This window comes from Puma concolor, chromosome F2 (genome assembly GCF_028749965.1).
Source record: "Puma concolor isolate L17-30 chromosome F2, mPumCon1.1.hap2, whole genome shotgun sequence".
Lineage (NCBI taxonomy): Eukaryota > Metazoa > Chordata > Mammalia > Carnivora > Felidae > Puma > Puma concolor.
Genome location: NC_141684.1, coordinates 57,890,001 through 57,912,678, shown reverse-complemented (window position 1 = coordinate 57,912,678; position 22,678 = coordinate 57,890,001). Strand labels below are relative to the sequence as shown.

The 22,678-nt window shown below is 41.3% G+C and overlaps 1 protein-coding gene across 4 annotated transcripts in view; it reads left to right on the top strand.

The window, feature by feature from the left end:
- ZFHX4 (zinc finger homeobox 4) overlaps positions 1 to 22,678 on the top strand; it is a 183,769-nt gene that overhangs the window by 156,913 nt on the left and 4,178 nt on the right. For 3 of the 4 annotated variants that reach the window (XM_086695718.1, XM_086695714.1, XM_086695716.1), the window contains exons 6-11: positions 1,425 to 1,541; positions 7,787 to 7,920; positions 8,200 to 8,400; positions 9,168 to 9,285; positions 9,826 to 15,267; positions 22,611 to 22,678. The exon at positions 22,611 to 22,678 is cut by the window's right edge and continues 4,178 nt beyond it. In XM_086695718.1, the coding sequence (XP_086551844.1) occupies positions 1,425 to 1,541; positions 7,787 to 7,920; positions 8,200 to 8,400; positions 9,168 to 9,285; positions 9,826 to 15,267; positions 22,611 to 22,678 (6,080 nt within the window). The remainder of the gene's footprint in view (positions 1 to 1,424; positions 1,542 to 7,786; positions 7,921 to 8,199; positions 8,401 to 9,167; positions 9,286 to 9,825; positions 15,268 to 22,610) is intronic. The other variant, XM_086695717.1, reaches the window with a different exon arrangement.

The window sequence follows — 22,678 nt, the reverse complement described above, 5'->3', positions numbered from 1 at the left end:
CCGGTGAGGCACTAAATAGCATTTTTTTTTTTTTTTGTGCTCAGCTGCTACATATGACAGTGGATATTTCATTCTGCTGTCAGAACGTTATTAATAAAACATGGGGTGTGGAGAGGGCCACGATTTCCCCTTTCAATCACTATAGCATTTGCAATGAAAATTTTATGCAGTGTGTAATTTTCAGTTAATGCTTGACACTTAAAATGTCCGCAGCAGCGTTTTGTATGGTTATTGAAGGGTTAATTGTATCATGTTCTCTGCATAAAAGCTCTGCTTATCAAAAGCAAATAGAAGAGTGTATGCAAATGTGTGTCGATGACCTTTTGCCTTTCCAGGGTTAATTTATAGGGTCATTAAAGATTTTATGAAATTGAGCAGCCTGGTGCTTCAAATCCCATTTTACCTTCTTCTCCTAATTTATGTAATTCCTACCTGAACAGGGGAATATGATTTTTATTTTTTGTGCTGCAGTGAAAACAGCATGCCATGCTGTGGGGAGTTGCGAGTCTGGTTATCTGGCATTACTCAGATTGCTAAAAATTCATTAAAATGTGACATCAGCACAGTGAGAGACAAATGATCGCAGGATGAAAGAGAACAGTGGGCCTTTCACGGATTAGTGCTACACAGACCCAGCATAGAGGCTAACTGCATAAACAGATTAATCCACCAGCAGCAGCATAGCTAAGATTTACAGAATAATTAAATAGGGTTGAGTTACTATGAGGATTTCCATGTAATCTAGCTGGTGTGAACCCGTGAATGAGGTGTGGGGTGACGTGGTTGTCATAGAAGAAGTATACCTTCTTATGTCCTGTACTCTGTATAGCTCCCCCTATAGAAACACACACGCGCGCGCGCGCACACACACACACACACACACACACCGATGTAACTGCAGTTTTGAGATCCTACTCTGACAAATTCCAAAAAATTCCCCTGGGGCCTGGGGACTGAGGACAGGGGTAGCACCTGTCTTACATTTAACCCATCACGATCACATTATTTCACCAAGAATTTTTTCCAAGAAATGGATTTGTCCTGTCATCGGTCCAAGTCCACAGAAACAGTAGGCCTATGTAGTTTGTAGTTTACAAGTTTCTACTGTTAAGAGGACACAATTGCTGTGCACCTCTTGTTAAATCTTTTCTAGCTTGGACCGTACTTAAAATGCTTTCTCTTATTCTAATTTAGCACAGGCGCATTTCCTCAATGGGTGTGAAAGAAGTTCCCTTAGATGAAAATTTGCATTGGTGCAGTCAGCAGGTTCTAACAGAGACTTTGGAATAAATTTATCTTCTCTTTTCGGAGTAAATGTCTGCAGACGATTCACAAAGAGCACTGCTTTTCCATGGTCACGTTGATTTTAGTGTGCACGTTTCTGGGGTTTTCAATCCTACTGACTGGTCTGTTTTTCTTGACAGAAGAACAGAGTGAGGAGGCTGAAGGAGCCGGCAAGCCTGCCTCAGTGGCAGAGGATGACGAGAGAGACACGTGTGAGAGAGACAACAGTGAAGGAAAAAACTCTAATAAAGATTCTGGTAAGATGCTAGCATCCCTCACCTTTCTCCCCCCACCCCCCACCCCAACCCCGCTGACCCTCCCCCCCTCCCCCACCATTCCCTGCAATCAGCCCTTCCTTCACCCCCCACCAAAGCTTATTAAAAGCTTTTATTCATTTTAAACTGTCTGAACATTCCCACTACTATTCATTGCATGTGCATTTTGCATGTGATTTCTATCAGTAGCCTCCCATTGACCTATTTTTAATCATAACCATCTGACAGAATAGATGTGGATAAGTTGAAGAATATTACAGGACGACCAGCAAGATTATTTTTTAATCAAATCAGTTTGTGTGCTTGTAATTTTTTAAGCGCCTTTCATTAATCTTAGCTATACTTGTGATTCCTCTGATGGCATATTAATTTTTCATAAGCACAGGATTAGATATCACTTGAATTTTTTTCATTCAGTCACATGCACCCCCCCCAAACCACGTAACCCTAAAAATAAATGTTATTTTTCCTTGCTTTTTTACAACCTACACTCAGGAATTTGCTCTTTTTAAGGGCATCTATTTGAGGCATTTCAAACAAAATCCAGTGGAAAAGTTTACAGATGATTCAGCCTAAGAAAGAGGAAATATCATTGAAAAGGGATTAGGTGCTGGGTAATTTTGATCTTCTAGAATAGACAAATCCCAGTAATGAAAGCTACTGTCTTTGAAAACAAACCTTCGTGTCATGACATTTACTTGTGCACAAACAAACCCTAGGCCAGCATCTGGTGTGGATACCTAAGGCTTTTTCTGTGTTTGATTTGGCAAATATATGACTTCATCCATGCTTTGTATGTATGAGATGGAAATCTATGGTCGCAATGAATATTACATTGGCTACTTTTGCTGCACGCTATACCTAGTTTTATTATGTTGGACTCATTGAAGCAGAAGAAGTGCTGAAACGGGTTCAAGCCTATTAGTTTCAGGTACTCATCTATCTATCTTTTCCTTGAATTCCAGTGACAGCTGCATATATAAAGAAGCTTGTTTTCACTATGAAGACATTGGGTTGTGCAAAAGATATCATTTTTACGTGCAAGTTTGTTTAAATCTGAATTATCCCATATTTGTCATTCGGTCTTTGCATATCTAAGTTTTGCATTCCCTTCAAAAATTATTTGAAGGGCCTCTCTGCTTCTTACCCCACGTCGTTCAGTGCTGAATCTCTCTCAGGAGTCCAGTGGGAAAGCACCACTTAAATTTGCGTCTAGGATGCAGTGGCTAACATATGATCCTAATTTGATTTAAACAAAGGAGATCTAAGGTTGGTATTGAGCCTAAAGCAATGTAAAAAAGGTGCCATAGCTGTATATTAGTAAGCTGGCTCCTGAGGTTACTGACAAGGGGTTTGAAATACCTCGTGATCAGTTAAGGTCAAGGGTAGTGCCATCCAAACCTCATTTGAAAATAATTGGAAATAGCAAGGTAGTCCAAGGATGGACCTCATCAAGGCTAACTGCTTGACTACCTCAGGGACGGCAGGCCTCTGTCCGTGCTCACTGGAGTCCTTCTCACAGTCATCCCCAAAGACATTGCAAAGCGTATCCCTCCCATTCTTTAAAAGAATGTGTGAAATACACAGATAGCATATTAGTGTTTGTTAAATGCTCATGTAATACTTAGGCATGCGACATTATGCTTGGTTGTAAATATCTCATGCCTTCCAAAGGAGGGATTCTGGGAATCTCTTGAAAACACATCCAAGCTCACCATCAAGGGAGGAGTCTTATTTGGAATATACCACAGATGCAGGGGCTGTATCTCCACCAGCAGTTTACTGCTCTGTATAAATAATGGACTCAATCACTCCCTAATGGCCTGATGAGTTATTGTCTTTTCTTGAGCACCTAATTGTACCATCTAGACAGGGCTTCAGCTTCTGAGAGAATACAGAACGTTGCATAATGTTAGTTGTTTAAAACTATTTTTTGTTCCTGCAGAAATTCCTCCCCAGGTGTATCTGTAGAGATGAAAATGGAATTTAAGCACCAACTATTAGCAATTACTACCATGCAAATATTTAGCCTCAAAACCTCCTAGATGTCAAGACGGTTCTTGTAACTGACAACTAACGTGAACTTCCAACAAAGTTTTCCACTTTTTAAGTTGAATCTGATTAAGTGAAAACGTTATTACATGGGTTTTTCCTTATAATATTTCTAATGATTGAATAACCACTTACGTCTCTATTGGCTTGTTTCCTTATGTCGGTGATAATTGTCAAAAAATACCAGCAAACTTATACATTAATCACTATCTTAAACTGTTAGATGGGAAAACAGTGTGGCCCCAGTTTAACACAGAAATTTTTAGACAGGAAGGAATCACCACATGTTACGAAGACCATGTTTGTGTAAGCTGTTGTGCTGTGTTGCTGACATTAATCTCTAGGACTGGAGCTTTCAAGATGAGACTTGGCAATATGCAAGTTATATTTGTTGAATATTCATTCATAATAGAAAAGCCTCATAATGCCTCATTTATATTGTCATTTAAATCTAGTGCCACTTTAGATTAATTATAATCCAAATTATAGCTCTGTGCAGTACAAGAATTAATATAGAGTTTATCCAGATTAATACATTTGCATTGAAAATGTAATATGTCTCTGCCATGGCTAAGGGGACCACTTTTTAATAAGGGAGTAAACATGAGGAAGGATGGAAATTAACCTTCATTATTGCAATTAAAATTATCCTTTCATTCCGGCCTCATTAGAAAGAATACTGTACCAGTAATTATAATTTAGAATTATTTGTAGTTGAATAACATCCTTTGTTATATTCAAGTTTTATAACAGTCAAACTTTATCAAATACATTGATTGATAGATCATTACTCAGTTTTTTGTTTTATTGGTTTTTTTCCAGATTTGTTTTTGAGTACATATATGCTATTGGATTTTCCTCACTTATTATGAGTATAAACCACTTTACAACCTTCCGCATTTTAGGGATTGAAAATTATTAAGTAGGCAGCATCTGAATCAAAATGAATTATGTCATTTTTATATTAGCCATCTCATGCAAGCTAAATAATCCCATAACTGACAGATAATCATTGGCTCATCTATTTGGCAGTACTTATTTGTAATTAGATTTCATTTTTTAGTTTAAAATGCATTAAAATGGCATTGTTTTTTGAGAATATTGGGATGTCCTTAATAACAGAAAAATGAATTGTGATCTCATTTCAAAATTTTGTCTCGGGTAACAAACAGTGCTTAGTTCAAATAAAGTTGCGGACATAAACTATGAGTAATCACAAAACTTAATCAAAACCCTCCAAAATTGGCAGGCCCTTGTTTAATATATTTCTAGGATAAGACAATTCAGAAAAAGATCCCAGAGTTGATGCCCTACAATTTATCACGGAGGCCATAATACCTGAGATAGCACCCCTTTGAGTAGAAAAGGCATGTGTGCATAAAATGTAACTTCCATCCTCTTTGCAAATAATCTTGATGACCTCCCTTATCCTCAAGAGTCTGTTCTTGTTATGTTATTACATCTCAGTTTTCTCTGCTTCTTCTTATCAATGGCATCTATTTCTGGGGTGCTTGGCTAAATGGGGGGAGGCAGCCTTTATTTATAACTTCTTTTTAATTTAAAATAAGATGGTCTTTAGGAAGTTCCTAGCTTACATTAAGATCATGGTTTAATTAACTAAGTTAATTAGCCAAAAAATATTGAAGCTGACACATATATTGGGTGGAATACTATAGCCAACAGTGACAGCAATGGCTATGAAGTAATGGCCCTAAAATTTAACTCTTTGCTTCCTTGCTACAACACGGTATGTTACTAAATTAAAAACAGTAGAATATACTGTTGATGAATATTAACAGTATAATATGTTGTTGATGAATATTAATAAGGTAAAAATAAGAATATGGATTATTTATACCAAATATTTTCACCAACCTATAGCAAATGTAGTAAATTGTAAAATTTACTTAGTAAAATGTTTCAAACCATGAAAGCAATATTTTTGATCCTTTATAGTACTAACATTAGGATATATAAGCTTATGAAAATAAGGCCATAGCTACAAATTTAATAGATTTAGAAGTTCATGGGAGGTTTATTCTATAGCTGATGTTCCATAGGGCCCGCAAGCAACCAGAGTCATGGAGATTATCTTTTAACTGGCGTGTGACAGTTTTTGATAGCATAGGAAATTGGACCAACTTATTATTTGGTCATGTCTAATTCTACCACGTACACAAAAGAATGATAAGGGAATATGACATAGTATTACTCTTTTTAAGGGAATGTATTCTTACTCATTAATAAGGAACTCTTTAAGAAAACTCTTTCAGTTCCACAGGAGAAAGCAACTGGTAGACATTTGCTGATTTAAATGACAATCATTTTATAGAACTTGATCTGACACCATAGGGAGTAAGTTTTATTTGCAAGATACTATATAGCATAGTGTCTTCCTAATGTTATTTTTCACACTTTTAAAACAATAGCAAAAAGGCTGTTTTGAGGAGGAGAAACATATTTTTTGATGCCAGAATTAATTCTGAGATAAACATTCCTGTTTTTGACCTAACTTTTGGATATCAAGTACTTGGGTATTGTTTAATCAATGGAATGAAATTCTTCAGTCAGTCTCAAATTTAAGTTCATTCGAATACAAATATGATAAATCATTTTTTTCAAATATTTACAAAGAATCTAAATTTCTCCAAGGCATATGTATATACAGGACAAATGAACTAATTCAAATAAAATCTAATGTTTGTAAATCCAGAAATCAATAGCAGTGTAATTTGTTGAAACATAGTGCTAATTCTGTACCTACCACAAACCTCGAGGGAATAAAATTGTCGTCGTTGTGTCATTTAACTTCTATTTTTTTTAATTTTGGTCTCTTCAGAGTCACCTTACTTTTAAATTTCTTTCTGAATGTGAAATTCCTAAAATGTATATGGTAAAAAACACGCATCTCTATTCAGGTTAGAAAAAGAACATATTTTTTGGTTCATTTTTACTTTGTTTCCATAACATCCTTGACCTTATTTTTAAATTAAAACTGGGTTATTTTGCAATAAGGTGCAATTTGTTCATTTATATGAACCGTATGTGGATTGAAAAAAATCAAGATAAATCTTCATGCACAGCATACAATCAGATTACGCCTAGACTCTATATTTACGCGGGGTCTGATAGCAATCAATGGTTTAGCTTCATTGCATTTCAAGATGTATTTGCACCCAGTTGTCCAGTGATAGTGTCCTCACCCTGGAAATAATTTAGTTGCAAATTGACTGGAAGATGGTGAAAATTGAAAGTTAAAATTAGAAATACTCATAATAAACAGCAGAAAAAAGGTCAGATGATGCCGCGCTATGATGAGATTGGAATGGATGGTAAATGAGGTTTTGTGTTTGTCGTGAGATGTATGTGACATGCCTACCCAATGTCGCTGTAATATCCAGCCTCACAGAGGAGATTATCGGGAAAATTGATGCTGGAAAGAATTTTCTGTTAGATTGGGAAATTAGAATTGCACTCTTTTCTTTGATGTGTGTGAAGCCCCTGCACATTACATTGTTCATCTAGGCAAAATTCTAAACCATCTTTAACACCGAATATTCGGATTAACCTCATAAAACAATTGTCTTCTTGAGATCCGGGCCATAATGTTATGTTTACGGCCAACTGCTGAAACATCTGAAGTGAAACGTAAATCGCAAAAAGCAGTGACAGATATGTAATTTTTAAATCCTGTACACACCACGTAATAATATTAGCTTAGTTTCTGAATTATAACTAGTCAGTTCTTCTCAGTATTTTGAAATGTTTTCAGTGTCCAAGGATTTTAGAAAAAAGATAAGTAATTAAATGTTAGTCAAAGGAACTATTTTCCAAGTTAGCATTTGTGAATGGGAGTAGATTAGCTTTAATGTGATAAAGGCATCCTGAGACACCAGAGAGCATGTGTTCTGGATGAATCTTTCAAGGTCACCTAGGGTTATCTAAACATGAGACAGAAGTACATTTTAAAATATATTTATAAAGTCCACTTAGTAGATAAAAAGAAGTGTGCTTTTTGCCTTTTGAGATTACCATCATTTAAAAGTGTTTGTTCAGTCATTTTAAGGATTCAGTGGATTTAGAGTCAGAGCTATTTGAAAAACATGTAATTTTTCAGAATTTGATATTGTTAGTCTTTTAAAATTGAGGTGTTCTATTCTTTTTTTGGGAATCAGGAATAATCACACCAGAAAAGGAGCTAAAAGTCAGTGTGGGAGGGGGGACCCAGCCACTCCTGCTGGCGAAAGAAGAGGATGTTGCGACAAAAAGATCAAAACCTGCAGAGGACAACAAATTCTGTCACGAGCAGGTAGATACGTTTCTTCCCTTTGCTGTGTAAACCTGTTTATTATTATTATTATCGTTGTTACTGTTGTTATTGTTGACTATTATTATTATCATTGTTACTGTTATTGTTGTTGTTGTTGTTGCTCCTGATGGTTATCGAGCCCCACACGATTTCATGCTGTTGAAGTGTATGTAGATACTGTGATCAGCAGCATAACGAACTCTTGGTGTTACTTCTAATGTTCTGAAGTCATCTGAGGGCATCAACTAACAGCGGCCATGTTTATTCCATATTCTCCAGTTCTTTCAGTGTCCTTATTGCAACTACAATAGTAGGGACCAAAGTCGTATCCAGATGCATGTCCTGTCACAGCACTCGGTGCAGCCGGTCATCTGCTGTCCGCTCTGTCAGGACGTCCTCAGCAACAAAATGCACCTCCAGCTGCATCTGACGCATTTGCACAGTGTGTCTCCGGATTGTGTGGAGAAGCTGCTTATGACAGTAAGGATACCGCATGTTGATGCACGTGTGACATGTTCTCTGCAAAAGTCTCAGTGCAAAATCTGTAATTGTTGGTTGAGGAATTTATTTTTTCTGCCCACTTAAAGCTCTCTTACAGACTGTGTTATGGAAATCACAACCAAGGCCCATTTGTTCTCTCTTTTGCTTCTGGAGGAAAAAAAAAAAAATGATATAAGGCATAGCATATTCAGTAGCAAATTTTTAAAATTTTTAAAAAATGTTTATTTTTGAGAGAGAAAGACCCAGAGCGAGCAAGGGAAGGGGAGAAAGAGAGGGAGACACAGAATCCGAAGCAGGCTCCAGGCTCTGAGCTGTCAGCACGGAGCCCGATGCGGGGCTCGAACTCACAGCCCGTGAGATCATGACCTGAGCCGAAGCTGGACGCTTAACCGACTGAGCCACCCAGGCGCCCCTTCAGTAGTGTATTTTACCGTCTTACTTTTTATCTGTTATGTTAACTAAATGACTCATGTGGGCATGCGGAGTTTCAAAATTTCTTGGTTATCATTTTAAAACAACAGACCTACAAAAACCTTCAAATCGTAGTTTAAAAAATAAAAGAAGAATACAGCATCGCAACACCATTGATCTAAAATTCAAAGCGATAGCCTTGGCCTGTAAGATCCACAAAATGTCCCTGCTTTCGTTTGGAAAAATGTTAAGTGGGTTATGCTCCTGCCAAATGCAGATGTGATGGAGTCTGATTTCTGGGCTACATTTGACATGAACACCTGTGGTTCTCACAGGTGCCTGTGCCTGATGTGATGATGCCGAACAGTTTGCTACTGCCAGCAGCTGCCTCTGAGAAATCGGAGCGGGACACATCTGCAGCCATCACAGCTGAGGCATCTGGGAAATATTCAGGTACGCCAGCCTGGGAGCAAGATCTAGGGGAAAACACGCTCAGGGGCACGCATTTGTGGGGACAATCCAGGATTGTGACTATCAAAGGTTTTTGTTTGTTTGTTTGTTTGTTTTTAAGCAGAGAGGGAAAAAACTGTGGTGTTTCCAAGAGTAACATTTTCCAAGGCATATTTTGGATCTATCTGTTCATCTGTTACTGCCCTCGGGGGACTTAAGTGTCGATGACCAAGAATAGTCTGTGTGTCCTAATTCCTGAACACTGAGGTTATGGCCCTTGATATCATGCTGATTGCAGCATACTGTAATTACCTTTGACTTGCCTTTTTTCCTCTCCTGAAATTCCCTGAGGTCGGGGGTGATTTCTTGTTCATGCCCGGCACCAAGCACAGTGCTTGGCACATAGTAGCTGCTCAGTAAATATTTCTTCAAAGAATCAACTAAGCGGAAATCTTTAGAGGTTCCCACCTAACGATATTTACTGGCATTTAAGCAGTAGGCTTTCTTCCGGTAAGCGACCTATTTGTGCTTTCTTCTACACAGGCGAGAGTCCAGTGGATGACAAAAGTGCGGCAGGTCTTGACGATTCAAAGGCTAGCGTGGAAATAAAGAGTGAGGAGCAGAAACCAACTAAAGAACCCATGGAAGTGTCAGACTGGAATAAAAATAGCAGTAAGGATGTGAAAGTCCCTGACGCTCTCCAAGACCAGCTGAGTGAGCAGCAAAAAAGGCAACCACTCTCAGTGTCAGACCGCCACGTTTATAAGTATCGCTGTAACCACTGCAGTCTGGCTTTCAAGACTATGCAGAAGCTTCAGATACATTCCCAGTATCACGCGATTCGGGCTGCGACGATGTGTAATCTCTGCCAGCGTAGTTTCCGTACATTCCAGGCTTTAAAAAAACACTTGGAAGCAGGCCACCCCGAGCTGAGTGAAGCTGAACTTCAGCAGCTGTATGCCTCCTTGCCCGTGAATGGTGAACTTTGGGCGGAGAGCGAACCTATGGCACAGGACGACCATGCCCTGGAGCAGGAAATGGAGAGAGAGTATGAGGTGGACCACGAAGGGAAGGCAAGTCCCGTAGGAAGCGACAGTAGCTCTATTCCTGATGACATGGGCTCCGAACCAAAGCGGACCTTACCTTTTAGAAAAGGGCCAAATTTTACGATGGAAAAATTCCTGGATCCATCCCGCCCGTATAAATGTACAGTGTGTAAAGAGTCGTTCACCCAAAAGAACATTCTCTTGGTCCATTATAATTCAGTTTCTCATCTGCATAAGTTGAAGAAGGTTTTGCAGGAAGCCTCCAGTCCTGTTCCGCAAGAAACCAACAGCAGCACAGATAACAAACCCTATAAGTGCAGCATCTGCAACGTTGCGTACAGCCAAAGCTCGACACTGGAAATCCATATGAGGTCCGTGCTCCACCAGACGAAGGCGAGGGCTGCCAAGCTGGAGCCGAGCGGCCACGTGGCTGGTGGGCACGGCATGGCGGCCAACAGTAGTCCCGGCCAAGGGATGCTAGATTCCATGAGTTTAGCGACAGTAAGCAGCAAAGATGCCCACTTAGATGCCAAAGAATTAAATAAAAAGCAAACTCCGGAATTGATCTCTGCCCAGCCTACCCATCACCCACTGCAGTCACCAGCACAAATCCAGATGCAGTTACAGCACGAGTTACAACAGCAGGCGGCGTTCTTTCAGCCTCAGTTTCTAAACCCCGCCTTTTTGCCTCATTTCCCTATGACCCCAGAAGCTCTGTTGCAGTTTCAGCAGCCTCAGTTTCTCTTCCCATTCTACATCCCTGGGACGGAGTTCAGCTTGGGGCCAGATCTGGGCTTGCCCGGCTCGGCCACGTTTGGCATGCCCGGCATGACAGGAATGGCTGGATCCTTGCTGGAAGACTTGAAGCAGCAGATTCAAACCCAGCACCACGTTGGCCAAACTCAACTGCAAATACTACAGCAACAAGCACAACAGTACCAGGCCAGCCAGCCCCAGCTGCAGCCCCAGAAGCAGCAGCAGCAGCAGCAGCAGCAGCAGCAGCAGCAACAGCAGCAGCAGCAACAGCAGCAGCAGCAACAGCAGCAGCAGCAGGCAGCAAGCAAATTATTGAAACAAGAGCAGACGAGCGGAGCCAGTTCAGACTGCCCTGTCCTGAAGGACGGGCCGTCTTACAAGGAGGCAGAAGAGAATGCTGAAAAGCAAGAAAAGCCAAAGCAAGAATATTCCAGCGAAGGCGAAGGACTCAAAGAAGGCAAAGACCTCAAGAAGCAAAAATCCTCCGAACCCTGCATCCCGCCGCCCCGAATAGCTTCGGGGGCCAGAGGAAATGCAGCCAAGGCTTTATTGGAAAACTTTGGTTTTGAACTGGTCATCCAGTACAACGAAAACAGGCAGAAGGTACAGAAGAAGGGCAAAAGTGGTGAAGGGGAAAACACTGACAAACTGGAATGCGGGACGTGTGGCAAGTTGTTTTCCAATGTTCTTATTTTGAAGAGTCACCAAGAACATGTCCACGGGCAATTTTTTCCATACGGAGCACTAGAAAAATTTGCTCGTCAGTACAGGGAGGCCTATGACAAGCTGTATCCAATTTCGCCATCTTCGCCAGAAACGCCACCTCCTCCCCCTCCCCCGCCTCCTCTGCCTCCAGCTCCTCCACAGCCTTCTTCCTTGGGTCCCGTGAAACTCCCAAGCACGGTTTCCACTCCTCTGCAAGCACCACCACCCACTCCCCCTCCGCCACCACCCCCGCCCCCTCCCCCGCCCCCTCCCCCGCCCCCTCCCCCTTCGGCTCCCCCCCAGGTCCAGCTGCCTGTTTCTCTGGACCTTCCACTCTTTCCTTCCATTATGATGCAGCCCGTGCAGCACCCGGCACTCCCTCCCCAGCTCGCCCTGCAGCTGCCCCAGATGGACACTCTGTCTGCCGATCTCACTCAGCTTTGCCAACAGCAGCTCGGAATAGATCCCAACTTCTTAAGGCATTCTCAGTTCAAACGCCCGCGGACAAGAATTACCGACGACCAGCTAAAAATCCTGAGGGCTTACTTCGACATCAACAATTCCCCGAGTGAAGAGCAGATCCAAGAAATGGCGGAGAAATCGGGCCTCTCTCAAAAAGTTATCAAGCACTGGTTTCGAAATACGCTTTTTAAGGAACGGCAGCGAAACAAGGATTCACCCTACAACTTCAGTAACCCTCCCATAACTGTTTTGGAAGATATCCGAATTGATCCACAGCCCTCCTCTTTAGAACATTACAAATCGGATGCGTCGTTCAGCAAAAGGTCTTCTAGAACGAGATTTACCGACTACCAGCTTAGGGTTCTCCAAGACTTCTTTGACACAAACGCTTACCCAAAGGATGATGAAATAGAACAACTCTCCACTGTTCTCAATCTCCCCACCCGGGTGATTGTCGTGTGGTTCCAGAATGCTCGTCAGAAAGCACGCAAGAGTTACGAGAACCAAGCAGAAACGAAAGACAACGAGAAGAGGGAACTCACTAACGAACGGTATATTCGAACAAGCAACATGCAGTACCAGTGTAAAAAGTGCAATGTGGTTTTCCCCCGGATCTTTGACTTGATTACGCATCAGAAGAAGCAGTGTTACAAGGATGAAGATGATGATGCCCAAGATGAGAGCCAAACCGAAGACTCCATGGATGCCACCGATCAAGTGGTGTATAAGCACTGCACAGCGTCTGGTCAGACGGACGCGGCCAAAAACCCCGCTGCCCCTGCAGCGAGCTCTGGCTCCGGGACGAGCACCCCCTTGATCCCGTCACCCAAACCGGACCTGGAGAAGACCTCTCCAAGACCCGAATATCCCACAGAAAAGCCAAAGCAGAGGGACCCCTCTCCCCCTTCTCAAGGCAGCAAGCCAGCCCTGCCATCAGCGTCAACCTCCTCAGACCCACCCCAGACCTCGGCAGCTCCGCCACAGCCACAGCCACCGAAACAACCCCCACTCGTCGGAAGACCTCCGTCAGCCTCGCAGACCCCGGTCCCTTCCAGCCCACTGCAGATTTCCATGACTTCTCTCCAGAACAGTCTACCTCCACAGTTACTACAATACCAATGTGATCAGTGTACGGTTGCCTTCCCCACTCTGGAACTCTGGCAGGAGCACCAGCACATGCACTTCCTTGCTGCTCAAAACCAATTCCTCCACTCACCATTCTTGGAAAGGCCCATGGATATGCCCTACATGATATTCGACCCCAACAACCCGCTGATGACCGGACAGCTGCTGAGTGGTTCTCTGGCACAGATGCCACCTCAGACCGGCTCCTCCCACGCCACAGCGCCCGCGACAGTCGCTGCTTCTCTGAAAAGGAAACTGGATGACAAAGAGGACAATGCTTGCAGTGAAAAGGAGGGAGGAAACAGCGGTGAGGACCAACACCGCGATAAACGCTTGAGAACCACGATCACCCCGGAACAACTGGAAATACTCTATGAGAAGTACTTGCTGGATTCCAACCCTACCAGGAAAATGCTTGATCATATTGCACGAGAAGTGGGGCTGAAGAAACGGGTCGTGCAAGTCTGGTTCCAGAACACCCGAGCTCGAGAAAGGAAAGGCCAGTTCCGGGCAGTGGGCCCAGCACAGTCCCACAAACGGTGTCCTTTCTGTCGAGCCCTGTTCAAGGCAAAGTCAGCCTTAGAAAGCCACATCCGCTCTCGGCACTGGAATGAAGGAAAGCAGGCGGGTTACAGCTTGCCACCAAGCCCTTTGATATCAGCAGAAGATGGGGGAGAGAGCCCTCAGAAATACATTTATTTTGATTATCCGTCTCTGCCGCTAACTAAAATGGATCTATCAAGCGAGAACGAATTGGCTTCCACAGTGTCCACGCCTGTGAGCAAAACCGCAGAGCTGTCGCCGAAGAATCTTCTAAGCCCTTCCTCTTTTAAAGCAGAATGTTCTGAGGATGTAGAGAATTTAAATGCCCCTCCTGCTGAGGCAGGGTATGATCAAAATAAAACTGATTTTGATGAGACTTCATCGATTAATACAGCAATCAGTGACGCCACCACCGGCGACGAGGGCACCGCTGAGATGGAAAGCACCACGGGAAGTTCCGGAGATGTGAAGCCAGCTTTATCTCCTAAAGAGCCCAAAACTCTGGACCCTTTGCCAAAACCCGCGACCACACCCACCACGGAGGTCTGCGATGAAAAATTTCTCTTCTCTCTCACGAGTCCCTCCATCCATTTCAACGATAAGGACGGCGACCACGACCAAAGCTTTTATATCACAGATGACCCCGATGACAATGCCGACCGCAGCGAAACATCCAGCATAGCAGACCCGAGTTCACCGAATCCCTTTGGATCCAGCAATCCTTTTAAATCCAAAAGCAACGATCGACCAGGTCACAAGCGTTTCAGAACCCAAATGAGCAATCTTCAACTCAAGGTTCTCAAGGCTTGCTTCAGTGACTACCGAACTCCCACCATGCAAGAATGTGAGATGTTAGGCAATGAGATTGGCCTGCCCAAACGCGTGGTCCAGGTGTGGTTCCAAAATGCAAGGGCAAAGGAAAAGAAGTTTAAAATTAACATAGGGAAGCCTTTCATGATTAATCAAAGTGGAACAGAAGGCACCAAACCGGAATGTACCCTCTGCGGGGTGAAGTACTCTGCCCGCTTGTCCATCAGAGATCATATTTTCTCCAAACAGCACATTTCAAAAGTGAGGGAGACCGTGGGGAGCCAGCTCGATCGGGAGAAAGATTACTTGGCTCCGACCACCGTTCGACAGCTGATGGCACAGCAAGAACTTGATCGTATCAAGAAAGCTTCAGATGTGCTGGGCTTAGCGGTGCAGCAGCCAGGCATGATGGACAGCGGCTCCCTCCATGGCATCAGTCTGCCGGCGGCCTACCCAGGACTCCCCGGCCTCCCTCCGGTTCTGCTCCCTGGAATGAATGGTCCATCCTCCTTGCCTGGATTTCCACAAAATTCAAACAGTAAGTCCTTTCCAGGAGAGTCAGACTAATTATTAAGTTAATATTAGGCAGCCGGTCACAGGTGACCAAGGACGGGGTACATCTGGGTCTCTTTTCATTTCAGGAAGTGAAACCTTTACATTATTTGAAATATATATTTTACTGGCTATAATTAAGAACCAGGAAGTGAGTCAACCTGAGCGTATACAGAAGAATAAAGACTAGGTGGGTCATAGCAGTGTCTCAGAAATACATTAATTATCTGTATCATTACACCCTTGGGTCTTAGAAGTATTCTTTTTCTATAATCATTTTAATACTGATTTCAAATGGCATTTTAGCACAAACGTGGCATAATATTTGATATACATATTAATAAAGCAAAGCATTAAATAATACATATTTTGGATCTTAATTTATGTTCTTTCCAAGGAAAAGTTTCGTTTGGTTTTTGGGTTTTTTTGTTTTGTTTTTTCTTCTGAAGTACCAGGAAGTTCAAAACTTCAAGGTCCTCTAGACACAGGAATTCACCTACGTTACACCTAACAGATAACAAACTTACCTTCAAAGTTTAATTCCTAAAAATATGACTTCTGTGATAATTTGCAACTTAGCATTGCTATAAGATTTTTATTTTTGTAGCATCAGTCTTTTCTTGTTATTTAAGTAAATTTACAGCCTTAGAAATATATTGATATTAACTCTATGACTTTTTATCCCCACCCCTACCCCAGGTCTATAATTAAGTTATAACTAAACTGTAAAGTCGTTTGAGGCAACCCCAGATGATGAACCCAATTCTGTGTTCATCAAGAGAAATAGAACTTAGGCAGTTTCGATTTTGCGAATAAGGATAGGTATCCAATTATATTGGGTTGAAAAAGCTTGACTGTAGTGCACTAGGCAATCGCACAGCCAAACTCACTGTTTTATATGTTATATAAACATTACATATTATGCAAAACAGAAACAAAAAGGTCCTCTTCTAATTTCTTCCCTAAAGTACGTTTTATTTTTCAAATTCACAGTGATGTTTTTCATACAAAACAAAGAAAAAACAGCGATGTCTTCCTTTTTTACAAGGACATTTTGACATTATCTAGAATGAGCTCATTGCAAATCCAGAAAGTTTCTAAAACACACTGAACTGTTTTCATTTTCACAAATTGGACTTTTACATAAATTTCAAACTTTTTGATTTCATCTTTCTCTTATAAAAACCAAAATTGCCATGTGATTGTGGGAAGATACTCCTATTTTAACTTTCAGCTTGGGAGACATGAAAACAATGATATCGAATGGCCCCTTGCCCAACTGCTGTCTCCTCTGGGTCCCCCGTCCCGAATGACTAATTGGCATTGGAGAGAAGCAGAATCAATCTACACATATGGGAATGTGCTCAAGAACGATTCTGCAGTGGCCCTCCCTGTAACTCTCCATAACTATCATACCAACTACTTTGCCTCTAAGTAGTATTTTGGGCTTAATTATCTGGTGGTTATTCTTGGGGCCTTAAAATGTGAGAGCTATAATTGCATGTTTTGTTTGTACATTTAAATTAAGTCAAATATAATTGGGTTTTTTTTTTAATGTTTTATTTATTTTTGAGAGAGGGAGAGAGTGCAAGCAGGGGAGGGGCAGAGAGAGAAGGGGACAGAGGATCCAAAGCAGGCTCCTTGTTGCCTGCAGTGAGCCCAATGTGGGGCTCAATCTCACGAACTGGGAGATCATGACCTGAGCTCAAGTCAGACACTCAACTGACTGAGCCACCGGGGCGCCCACAGAAGTAATTGTTTTAAGAATAATGCAGTGCTTGATTTTTTTTTTTTTTGCATATGAATATGTTAGTCTTCCAGTCCTGTGTCACGTATCACTGTGATTATTGACACATAGAAAAAGGTCTTATGTGGAAAAACGCGTAGGATCAGTTATGTAAAATAGAGATTTTTCCACATAATGTCTGATGTGGAAAAGCTCCTATGGGCAGTTATGTAAAATTTACAGTTATGTAAAATAGTAAATGAAGTATTATGAAAAATAGAGTATAATTTGATATTTTCCACGCACTAGGAACAGTTTAAGTGTCCGTGTTCATCTACAAGTCTGTTTGGATGGCTGCTGAGTGTGTAGTTACCCCCTATACGGCAGCCAAAGCATCTTGTTTTCTCTCCGCTGGATCACAGGCCTTGCTTGTAGAGCGGGTGCTTCCCTGACCACCCTTCTGATTTGTCACTCTGAAACCGGTACCCAGAGGGCCTATATGAGAGAAGGTGAGAAGGGAGGAGAGAAATGTTTATGAAATACTTAAATAGCCTACCCTTTCTCCTCATTCAACTCACCATAAATATAATTTACATCCTCCCCCCTGGAAAGGTGGGCTCTGTGTGTAAGTATCAGAGGTGCAGAAGGATGTTGGAGGCATCTCTTCCGTGAGCAGTATAAACGCATGGGGAACTGAGGAATCCGGTGCTATGAACTTGTTGCCTTATTCAATCGTGGGCCAAAACAGACCAGAGAGTGTTACAAAGAGAAAAGGTCCGTGAATATACTTGCTAGAATTTGCAACTTCTCTTGCATTTGTTCTTGTTTGCTATGGATTTTAAACATTAACACAGCAGAGGTACCAGCAGGACCCTGTCTGAGAACCTCAGTTCCCCCACTTACAGTTCACATCAGTTTTAGGCTAATTTACCTGCGGTGGGTAATGCTGAATCTTTTAATTATCTCATAGGGTGGAGCTGGGGTTCTCCATCTTTCTATCATCATCTTTCTACTGTGTTATTTCTCATCAAACAAAAATCTCCCTCGCTTTATGGGAGAAGTAGACATACCAGCTAAGTGGAATCAAAAGGAGAAAATGACTTCTTGTGTTTCTCACATGCCCTGGGCTCTTGCAACCAGCTTGAAATATATATATGAGCAAACTTTGAGCTTATGACATGTTCATCTTGGGCCTACATTAATGGGATTTCATTATAGAAAAAGCTTCATTTTAAGATACCCCATCCCTTTGAAGGCAAACCTGAGGGTTTTAATCCTGAAGAAATCACTAAAAAGGAACTCCACAGAATATGAGATGTGCCATAAAGTAATGTCTGATTCCAAAGGCTACACCCCAAAATTGATTTAAGTTGCAATGCACACGTTCAGTTTTAGTGTTTATTAACCTCGTTTCATCACCCATTTTATTCTATTTTGGGCAGAATGGCCCTTCTAGCTTACCAGCTTTAATGCTTACCTTGCTTCCAACAAATCTTCAAATTATTTAGTCTTTCAAGATCGTAAGAAGGCTCTTTCAGGAATAATATACATCATGCGTGCCTGTTTCCTGAATGATTTCCTGAATGATATTCCGACCCTCTCTTCAGTATTACTAATCACTATTACTCATTTGCTAATAAAATGAATTATTTTCTGCTTAAAAAAATTCCACATTTGCCTTTTTCTATCATGACCATATGCAAAAAGAGCAAGTGGCAATAGAAAAGCACATGCCTGTATACCTGGAAAAAATTAGAAAAAATTAGAAAACTAGAAAAAAATAGAAAAATTTACATTTTGTCCTTTAGGATGTTGGCTTCCTTTGGCATTTTGCTCAAGATGATTAGAAAAATAACTTGATTTTCTATTTTTAACTTATTTACTTTGTCATTTTCAGCAGCATCTAATTTTTATATCTTCCATTAGTGTTTGGAAATACTGTCTAACTCAATTTCCTTAAATGGAACTTTAGAACATGCCTTTTGCATTTTTCTCATACTTCAATATAATTTACCAGCACATTTGGGGTAAATCTAGATAAGAGTAATTTTAGCACAATTATCTTTGGCCCCATATACATAATAAGTTTTATTTTCACCTCAAAAAGAAATTTTCCCTCTGGGAGACCTAGATCAAGGAAACCTGGGAAAATAACTATATCTAAGTTCATTGTGAGGCAAGTATTTTCTTCCAAAAGCAGAACTTTCAGGAAGAGGCAGCTGTTTCAGGAGAATCAAACCAAACAAACTAATGATAATAGGAGATTATCTGCAGAAAAATGTTTATGTCTCAGCGAAATTTCAAAGAACTGGAGTAGGAGTTAGGGAACAGGAACAAAACATCTTTAGCACTATAACTTGGTAACAGACTTAAAATTAGACATGCATTTAGTTTATAGTTACTACCACTTATTCTGTATCAGTTTTTCTCTTCTGTTTCCGATGTTCATGCATCAGTTGGCTACGGCCTGTTTTATGAGCTTATATTTTTGCTGTAGGCCCAATGTTCATTGTTCATTACCCTTCATTTGCATCTCTTCTAAAATTTTTACTTAATAGCCGATTATTTAACTCAGATTACTCCTCAAGATGTTGAATTCCTGAAAACCCCTGCTGGTCTTTGACTATAGGAGTTAGGATTGCTATTACGGTCTTCTAAAAATTTTCATGGCATTTCATTATATGATCTTCCGATAGGAATGTGTAGACCCCATCTGATGGGAAAGGCTGGGTCCAAAAGTATTGATCCATTTTGTTTTCTAACTACCACTGCTGTTTTAAGTCTTTTAGTTCCTTAAAATTTCTCATCTTAAATTTTATCATGTCAGACAGGCAAGCCAGCAATTTTCTTAGAGGTAGGGGGCAAAAGCAGTTAGGTGGAGAGAGGTGTAATTGAGTATGAAGTCTAGTTGAACTAGACCTAAAACTAAGGCTGGCTTCATGAGTAGGCAAAAGAAGCCGAGTACCAACCAACACGGTATCACTCTAGCAATGCAAGGAAGGTTCTTCTGTTCTTAATAAAGCTCCTTCCACCTGAATCACTCAGGCCTGAAATTCTATAATTAGATATTAATTCCTTTGACTTAATGAATTATCTTCTGTTAAATAGAAAATAGCATTGAATATCATGAAATCAGAATACTATAGATGGCAGAGAGAAACCCCAAATTACTTAATCTAGTGTATAATAAGCCTTTTCAGAAATAGGTATATTCAAATCCTTGGTTCTTTTCTTGCAAATCAAATTTTATAGAGAGGCAAGTGGAAAGAAGCAAGGCCTAGTAGTGTAGGAATGAAGACAAGGGACTTGAGGGTTTAGGTGGCCCCCAAACAACTCCATTACTTGACAGTGTTCTTAGGGCTGGTCTATGTCCCACGAATCTAAGAAGCCTATCACACCAAACTGGATTAAAGATTCAAGAATTCATTCATTCATTCCTACCATTCCTCTACAAATCTTAAACCATTTTCATTTAAATGTGTTTCCAATGTGACAACCATTCTTCTGTAAAATGTAAATACTTGCTATCAGTTTCTCCTGGAATACAATGTTATTTTCAAGGAGTTCTTTCTTTCCTTCTTTCTTTCTTTCTTTCTTTCTTTCTTTCTTTCTTTCTTTCTTTCTCATTTTAAGTATTTGTATTTTTTAACTTTTGAAATTAATTCAATTAGACAGGAACTTTGAGTGGCAGCTATAAAATTTAGTTTCCCCAAACCACATCTCCCATTGAGTCATAGATTTCTCTCTGTCAAGTCACCTAACAGCTTTCAGATTCAATTTTCTTACTTAAAAAAAAAAAAAAAAAATGGAATTTTTAGCATCTGTCCCCACTTACCATTGAGGATATCGGGAAACTGTTCTCTGACATGATGGAAATTCCTTAGAGATTATCACTGATGCAACTACAGAAATTATTCCAAAGCAAGTCAGAGAAGAGTTGGGTGTGGTAAGGTTACAAAGAAGAGCAGCCAGTAAGAAGCTAGGCTAATTGACAGTAATATGATAATGATTAGGGTCAAGTTGAGAGTGATGTTGAGGACTTCGGCATATCTTGAACGTTAAGCCTAAGAAAGCTTTCTCAGCTGGGCGAAGAAGTCTAATTGAAGTTTTTTTTTCCTAGCGAAAGAAATAGAAGCATGCAGTTTTTGTATCACTTGTTTTCCTTTCTTTCTTCCTTTGTTTCCCCTTCCTTCCTCCCGTCCTCCCTCCCTTCCTTTCCTTCCTCTTTTCTTTTCCTTTTTCTTTTTTTCTCTTCTCTTTTCTTTTTTTTCTTTTCTTTTCTCTTCTTTCTCCCAAATGTTGAATTTAGCATAGAGGCAAGACTGAACAATATTAAAAAGGTGGTTGTCTTAAATCTACGATCATTTTCTCCACAGTTGTACGCTAATAATTTAAACTTGACTCACCTTCTCCTGGTTAGTTCTTCCATCAACCCGTTAGGCCTCCATCACAGCCCTTGTTCTGATTGCTTGATAGTGAGTGTTACCTCCTTCGAGAACAAACCACCACCCATTAGGCTCCTAGTCTGTTCCTGTTGCAGTCAACTTTATTTGCCTCTGGAAAAATGTATTCAGGAAAGGCACAGACTTTTACAATTCCCTTTTCTCTCCTGAGCTGTGGTTTAGTTTCTCACCCAACTATCCAGCTCATAAAAACGGCTCTGTAATAGGTTATTACCATCCACTACATTCGGCGGAGTACTTGAAGCCCAGCGGAGGTCTTTTCCACTACCACGGGAGCCATAGTCTAACCCACACGTGTCTGCCTACCGAGCACTTAGTTCCCCTTCTCTGAAGGGGTTCGAGTCGTTTTGGCACACGAGAAGCAAACCGGGAAGAAGAAGGTCTTGGGGGTGATAAAGTTGAGTGTTCATATATTCAATTCCCCTCAAGTACTCTGTTAGCCACATCGTCAGAGTGGCGATACATAACTTGATCTGAACCCTTAAAAATGAAATCGTGCCTCCCCGTGCTCAGGCCTAGTAATGAATAGCTGTGACTTCACTGCTATTTGTTTTTTGGAGCCTTCAGCGGGTCATTTACTATTGCTATCTAATTAGCTTATCACCTTCTTTATTTAATGTAAATGTATTTTTCTACTGGAAGTTAAGCAGATGGATTTCCTTTTATTTGAGAGCCAATTACTTTTAGTGAGGGTGGTAATTATCAAGTGAAGGACGAGCGAGTCGGCCTTCCCAGAGGTGGAGTAAAAATTGGTGAAAGTGAGTAACCGAGTGGGGACCTTGCAAAGCGTATCCATTAGGAGTCAGCACAGTTGTTGACCAGCATGTTGTTTTTCTAAGCATCTGCCTTTCATAACACGAGGGCGTTTGTCTGGGGGGGGGGGGGGGGGGGCGAAATGTTGCTACACCGTGCAGGTTGCATCGCCTCAGTATTGCGGTGGGGGCTGAAGCGAACAGAGCAAAGATTCTCACCCCAGCCAGGCCGGTGCGGGTGGCTCTTGCTGGAACTTTCTGAGGTCCCCGCGTGCGCAGTGCGGCGGTGCGTTCCGTTTAGGTGCTAAGCACCCGACGCCCCCCCCCCCCTCCCCCCCAGTTGTTGCTGGCGCACTGACGGTGGGCGTGTCTCTGTTGTCGTTTTCAGCTTTAACACCTCCCGGTGCAGGCATGCTTGGGTTTCCCACTTCAGCTACTTCGTCTCCTGCCCTGTCT